At 35.2% G+C, this 7,561-nt stretch overlaps 1 protein-coding gene across 1 annotated transcript; it reads left to right on the forward strand.

The window, feature by feature from the left end:
- Positions 1 to 3,015: 3,015 nt before the first annotated feature.
- Positions 3,016 to 6,866, forward strand: LOC108211824 (ACT domain-containing protein ACR1). Its single transcript, XM_017383521.2, has 8 exons — positions 3,016 to 3,142; positions 3,682 to 3,795; positions 3,886 to 3,931; positions 4,931 to 5,045; positions 5,149 to 5,216; positions 5,293 to 5,934; positions 6,051 to 6,155; positions 6,271 to 6,866. Exons 2-8 carry the CDS (start codon positions 3,719 to 3,721, stop codon positions 6,673 to 6,675), a joined length of 1,458 nt encoding a protein of 485 aa, XP_017239010.1. The 5' UTR covers positions 3,016 to 3,142; positions 3,682 to 3,718; the 3' UTR covers positions 6,676 to 6,866.
- Positions 6,867 to 7,561: the final 695 nt, after the last annotated feature.

Here is a 7,561-nt window from a genome sequence, read left to right on the forward strand (position 1 = left end):
AAACAACGTACTTGCATTACTCATAAAACTTCAGAACAGATTACATGATGAATAAACTCAGGGGCATTTAACTGCCATTCTCTAGACTCTGACATAGAATATGCTACTCTTGCAAGAGCATGAGCCGCACCATTCGCAGATCTACGTGCAAAACACACCTCCACTTCATCAAAGTGGTGAAACAAATCAATACAATCCCTCACAATAGTCTCAAAATATGATTTTCTGTTAACACCTTTGCATGCTCTCGCCAGAACTTGACAATCAGTTTCAAATACACATCTTCGAAAGTTTTTATCCTTAATCCATGACAATGCTTCTTCCAGACATAAAGCTTCAGCCTCCCTCGGAGGCATTAAACCCTCTCTTCTCATACTTCGGGCCATCAGGAATTGGCCATCGGCTCCTCGCACTACACTCCCCATTCCTATGCATCCGATATCTTCAAACAATGCAGCATCGATATTAATTTTAACCCAATGTTGCTGAGGTTTCACCCATTTACAGATTGCTATAGGAGCCCTCCCATGACTTAGATCGGACACTTTCTCCGCTTGAGCCTTTCGCCATTCAACTAACAAATTTGCTGCCGCTGCCAAGATAAGGCATGTTTTAGTTAAAAAGATAATTACTATGTTGCTTGATGTTATTTTAGAATATTGAGTTTTTTTAGTTATTAAACATAAAAGAGATAATATATTTTAGTTAAAAAGAATAATTAATTATATAGATAGACCCGTATTTAGGTCCAATACCGACGAATCAAACTTCCGATTTCCAACTTTAATAGTATAGTATAGATTATAATAATATTATTTTTACATGTATGTTGCATGTGTTATATTTTAATAAATCGGTTTATTAGTTAGAAATCTGAAAAAGATAACGTGTTTTAGTTAAAAAGAATAGTTGTTATTTTGTTCGATGTCATTTTTAGAATTTTGAGTTTTTTAGCTAGAAAATATATAAAAAAAATAATAGTTTTAGTTAAAAAGGATAATTAATTATATAAAAAGGCCCAAGTATCGACTGACCAAACTTTTAGTTAAAAAGGATAACTAATTATATAAAAAGGCCCATAATTAGGCCCAAATTGACCAAAGTTTTAGTTAAAAAGGATAATTAATTATATAAAAAGGCCCAAATTGACCAAAGTTTTAGTTAAAAAGGATAACTAATTATATAAAAAGGCCCATAATTAGGCCCAAGTACCAACCGACCAAACTTTTAATATTTCGACTTTTATAGTATAGTATAGATATGAAAGAAGAAGATTATGTATATCACAAATATATAATTACTTCCTCTGTCCCTTTTTTATTGTCACATTTGATTTTGTGCCGGTCAAATTGACCAAACTTTTGACTAAAATTTATTAATATCTTATCAATTGAAAAAATATAAAAAATATGTTGCCGGAAATAACTTTTAATCTAATTTAAGATATAGTGGGTGTTTGGTAAAGACTTATAAGTCCAGCTTCTGGATTATAAGTTAGGAGCGCTTATTCGTACCGTTTGTGTAATAAGTCAAGAAGCACTTATAAAAAGCTAGGAATGCTAGCTTTTGTTTCAGGGTTTCAACTTATTTCCCAAACATTTTAATCACTTATAAGTCTTATCTTGCTTCTAACTTCTACTCCACTTATTTATTTTAAGCAAGAAACACTTTTTTGAAGCTCACCCAAACGGCCTCATAATTTTCAGCTTTTTAAAATAATGAAAGAGTGACTTATAATCTTTGGTCAAAAATTAGTCAATTTGACCAACAAAAATAGAAATGTGTCAACTAAAAAAGAACGAAGAAAGTAATTAAAATTCATCCGAATTTATAATTACCCGATCGAGCCGGCTATATTTTCACGGTATAAGCAGCCCCAGCTCACTTTCACTTGCAAACCGACTTGAACCTTTACCTCTCTGGAAGTTATTGCCTCACCAACTTGCTAATCAGATGTGAGCTCTTCCTCGGACGGATTCCTCCTTTTGCTCCTCAGCCTACGGGGTATTAGCAGTCGTTTCCAGCTGTTGTTTCCCGCCAAAAGACAGGTTCTTATGTGTTACTCACCCGTCCGTCACTGGAAACACCACTTTCCGTCCGACTTGCATGTGTTAAGCATGCCGCCAGTGTTCACTAATAACATCCCCAATAATGCTTTTAATTTTTTTTAAAAAGAATATAATATGTGACCCCTAACAAGTTAATACATAAAATATCGTGACAATTCCAACCATACTCTTTATAGTTGCACTTTATTCCTATTTTATTATTGTTTGTGAGAAAAGTTGGAGGAAAAAGTTAATCAAAAGTAAGGGAAATAGAAAAAAATGATTATTTTACTCAATGAAAATAAATTAGGAGCACCTAAATACTCTTTAAAAAAAAAGAAAGTGGGGAAACTCTTAAATTTTTAAAGAGCTACTATCAGCCAATTGATGTTCTAATTTTTCATATACTCTTTACATGTAAATTTAAAGTTAAAAGTTTGTTTGAGGAGCAAATTGGAGATACTCTAAACACGTTACGTGTTGACACCATAGAGTTTCCATGTGCCACGTCTGTTTCGTACACGTGGCGAACCCAGACCCAATTTGGAAAAAGAAAATATTCACTGTCATATGCGCTAGTCTTCCCATCCTTTTCTCTGCAAAGTCTATATAACTTTAAACACAAGTTAAAAAAAAAGGTTTTGCAGGGTGCGAAATCCAAAGCAAAAAGACTCCTATCAGGTTCAAAATATTGTACATAAAAAAAGCGGCTTAACAGAAAAAAGAGACACTGACGGCACAGAAAGCGTAGAGAGTTCTTGAACCAGAAGAAACCAAACAGTCCGTTTCCAAGATGAGCATGGCCTCTCCTTTGTTTACACAGACAAGTAGCTTATAAACCAGTTTACTTGGATATATATAGAAAAACACACCTATGATATTGACTAGTTCCATCTAAACATGCGGAGTCTCTCCTAATCTCTCTCTAGAATCAGTTTTTGTTGTTCTCTCTCTAGTCTAGCCTCAAATCAATTAATCAAGAGAGTGCCTCCTTTCTTCTCCAGAAAATATTCTCTAGGACGTAGTACTATTTACTGTCCTTGCGCTTTTGCCATCTCATCCTCCTCTCCTCATGGTGTCCATCATAACTATAGGTAATTCGAATTATTTTTATTAATCCTTATAATTTTTACAATTTTTTTTATACTTGTTATAGTTGTTGAATAGTATGTTAATGAGCCAGCTAAGAACTTGTTTCTAACATCCCTCCTAGTCCTGGATGTTGATGTATTACGTTAACGTTGTACGTTCGCAAATAGTGCACGTTTTTAAATTTACAGTACATATATACACATATACACGTAAATTTCAGTGACCTGGTCTGGATACAATCCTTATTCAGATTAAACCTGTGTTGGATTAAAATTCAAACTGGGGCTATCTTGAATTTTAAGGAGGCAGCTACAAAAGTTCATCATGTACAATTCAAAGAAATTTCGTGTGGTTGCCCTGGAATTTAAGGATAAGAACAAAGAAATTGTGTCTTATCTGTTTTTTTTCTTCTAATTTACCAGCATACAAATTCTATAAATAGTTAGCTGATCCAGCATACTGCAAGGATATGGTTTGTTGTTTATTAAAAGATAAGTAAGGCTTTATTTTAACAGACTGATATATTTGCAACTATATACAGAGGGGTAGCTTTAAAGATTAAGCTCATAACCAATTGGATGGACATCACTTACAGTTACAGGCCTTATTTCGATCCTGAGTTTGAATCTCTCATCGAACGGATATATCCTCCCAGGTTCTTTTATACATAGTGCATACACTGTATGATTTTTGTTTGGGTCTGTAATTGGTTTATAAACCTGCTCATACTTGGTTTTATTTACAGGGTCTGCATTGACAATGATACTTGCCAGGACTGCACTCTTATCAAGGTTAGCAATCGAAATTTAGATAACTTGGTAGAACTCTCTAGCTACATAATAACTAGAAATTGCAGATTGAAAGATTGGAATAGAGTTTGGTCATTGTGAATCGCATTGCCTTTATTTTTACAATTTCAAATTGAGCATGATTTCCAAATCAACTTTTTTATATTGCCACAGTCCTCACCAGTATTTTAATTGCTAATTGTATTTTTGCCTCTTGAGTTTTTAAGTTATTATAGCCTCCTGAGGGAATCTGAATAGAGAGGGAAAACAGTAATAAACGTGACTTCCACCCAAAAGGCGATTTAGAACACCCAAAGAAGTAGTTACTGCCAATTAAAAGTAGGTAAAATATTTTGCATGTCATTCCCGGCTGATCCTAACAAAATCAATACTCCCTATGTCCCAATTTTTTTGTCTTATGTGACATTTTATGGTTAAACTTACTCAATTTTGGCCAAATATTGTGCATAAAATATAAATAGAGATATAATAAAATTTGCATCAGTAGAAAGTACATTTTATCTATTTTAATATGTATTTTTCAAATTTTGTAAATTATAAAAAGTACATTTTATCTACTATAATATGATTACAAAAATGTCAAATCAGACAAAAAATTAGAAAGGAGGGAGTAAATAATTTGTTTTATAATCCATGCTTTTAGTTAAGGATCAGTAAAATTTTGACTTTTAAGTCTTGGATAACCTCCAAATTCTTGTTATAATCTCGGCTGTTTCTGAATCCTAATTCTGCCACTTCTAATACCTTGGATGCATTTAACTATATATTTTATGAGAAAGCCATTATCAACTATTAATTGATTTGAACATATTCAAGCAGACTGGATCTCTCTTCCTCTTCATAATCTATCTGTTATGCTCGCTTTTAGTATGGTTAATCTGTTTTGATCAGAACTAGTTTTTTCCCAGCTCGACGTACATTAGATCAATTTTATTCATTGTAAATATCAAATCTGTGCTTGACACTATGTTTTTTTAAAAGGTTGATAGCGCAAACAGGCAGGGAGTTTTGCTGGAAATGGTTCAAGTTATGACGGATCTTGAACTTGTGATCTCCAAATCTTACATATCTTCCGATGGTGGTTGGTTCATGGATGGTCAGTTCAAAATTAAGTTTTATTTCTGTCATCAATTTCGTTCCAATATTATCATCTACACAGTGGCCTTATTTTGTTGTTTAAAATCTGTCTCCAATGGCAGTGTTTCATGTGACAGACCAGCTTGGGAACAAAATTACAGATGAAAGCCTCATAAATTACATACAGCAGGTTTCTTTTATTCTTTTTCTCTCTGGATGAATACAATTATAGATATGCTTGTGTGACTGAAAATAAGAATATTTAGTTGATATTACAAGCAATGAGCGCAAGGAGTCGAAAGCCTAAGACGGAAGTGCAACCAAGAATTGGGAGAGAAGCAAGACCACACCACATTTTGATTGATCAAACTGCTCTTGAGATGACGGTGAAGGACCGGCCTGGAGTGATGTCAGAAATATCAGCCGTGCTAGCTGAGCTGGGATGCCGAGTGTCTGCAGCAGTGGCATGGACCCACAATGACCGGGCCGCATGCATCTTTTATGTCGAAGATAAATCAAATGGCTCTCCCATCACAGATCCATGCAGGGTCGCCCACATCCAGACCCATCTAGAGAATGTGGTGGAAGCCCACCATTATACAGGGGAACGACGGAGTCTTAGGTTAGCTGTTCCCACCACGAGCAGGACACATACAGAAAGAAGGCTTCATCAGCTAATGGCAAATGATAAAGACTATGAAGAAGCATATGAAAGATGTAGAACAGACTCAGATTCGGAGGGGGCTGAAGTAACAATAGACAGCTGTGCGGAGAAGGGATACTCCATAGTCACAGTGAGATGCAGAGACAGGCCTAAGCTACTATTTGATACTGTGTGTGCTTTAACAGACATGCAGTATGTGGTTTTCCATGCATCCATCAGCTCACACCGCTCTATCGCGGTGCAGGTAAAAATATAGAATTTTTCATGAATCACTTCTTTTTTTCCTAATTTGAAACGAACCGGATATATATTGAGAGGTACTTCATTTTGTATATTGGGTTTTGGCTGCCTGCAATCCAGGAGTATTATGTTCGGCAAGAAGATGGATGCACCTTGAATACTGAAGAAGAAAGGCTTATGGTAATTAAAAGCTTGACTGCAGCAGTGGAAAGGCGAGTTTCCAATGTAAGTTTCGGAGATTTGTTCTTTCCAAAATCATATTTAATAATTAAATAAACACATAATTGCAAATACAGTGTATAAAAGAAGAGGGTTATATGATGCTTCTTAAATCATACAGGGGTTAAGGCTAGATGTCAGCACTCAAGACAGGGATGGATTACTCTCTGATGTTACAAGAGTGTTCAGAGAGAACGGACTGTCGATTGTAAGGGCTGAACTTGGAACGTGCAACGAAAAAGCAGTTGGGTCATTCTACGTAAAAGACACTTCTGGATACTACGTAAACTCGGACACAGTGGAGGCGGTGAGGAGGGAAATTGGAGGTGCTAATTCAGTGGTTAATATATCTACTGATTGTTCTATTCCACAAACTTCAGAAATGACAAGCACAAGTTGGACATTAAACACAAGCCTGCACAGACCCAAAGAGAGCAACGTTGAAGATAGGTCAAAATTCTCATTGGGAGACCTGTTGTGGTCTCAGATTGAGAGGCTATCGAGCAATTTCCGACCCATCAAATAAATTCCTGCTGCAGATACCTGTATATAATTGCTAGATTTTTGTTTTATAAATAATTTGCTACATTTCTTCATTTCCAGAAGTTGGCAGCCTGTATATATACATGTAGTACCAAAATAATCCGGTGAAGTGGTTATATTCTCTTGTACATCATTTTCCTTTCTATAAATAAAACTTCTTACCTCTTTAAATAATTCATAGAACTTTGCTCCTAGTCAGGGTCTTCTCTTATCTGTTTCTAATTCTATTCAACTTAAGTGTTTTGTTATGCTGATTGGGCAACTTGTCCCATGACAAGAAGATCAGTCTCTGATTTTTATGTAATGCTGAGCAATGATCTGCTATCTTGAAATGCAAGAAACAGACCACTGTTGCTGGTTCATCTGCAGAGACAGAATACAGGTCTATGCATGGCTACTGCAATCTGTGAACTTAAGTGAATTTATAACTTGTTATCTGAATTACATTTTAAGATTAATACACATATTCCTGTTCTACATGAGAGTTAAAGCATATAGAATTGTACTGATTGAAATTTGAATACCGAACCTCGATACCACATTCATCAAAGAGAGACTGTCATCTCTCTGGGTTGCACGTATTGATTAGTTGTAGGTATTGATTGGTTAAAAGGCCTCAAAGACAACGTTGTTCAGAGTGCATTAACATAAATACAACAGTAAGCAGCGACATCGAAAAAAAAGTTGACTTATAGATGTCTCCTTCTCCTAGGTTAATCAGACTCTCTTTAGACTAAGAGTAAGTCCAAAGCAGAGAGAGAAAGAGAGTATATATAAAAATTTATTATAATATATAGGATAGAGCAAGGAGAGAGATGTGCCTTATAAACAAGGCTTCAAGATGTTGTCCTAATGATATAAGGCATCAC

Source organism: Daucus carota, chromosome 3 (genome assembly GCF_001625215.2).
Source record: "Daucus carota subsp. sativus chromosome 3, DH1 v3.0, whole genome shotgun sequence".
Lineage (NCBI taxonomy): Eukaryota > Viridiplantae > Streptophyta > Magnoliopsida > Apiales > Apiaceae > Daucus > Daucus carota.

What these genes read in the sequence shown, in the direction of transcription:
- LOC108211824 (XM_017383521.2), top strand. Translation starts at nt 3,719, where the DNA reads ATGGACATCACTTACAGTTACAGGCCTTATTTCGATCCTGAGTTTGAA. An exon ending in TGGTGGTTGGTTCATGGATG is followed by an intron (nt 5,046 to 5,148) that starts GTCAGTTCAAAA and finishes CTCCAATGGCAG; the next exon opens with TGTTTCATGTGACAGACCAG. An exon ending in TCATAAATTACATACAGCAG is followed by an intron (nt 5,217 to 5,292) that starts GTTTCTTTTATT and finishes AAGAATATTTAG; the next exon opens with TTGATATTACAAGCAATGAG.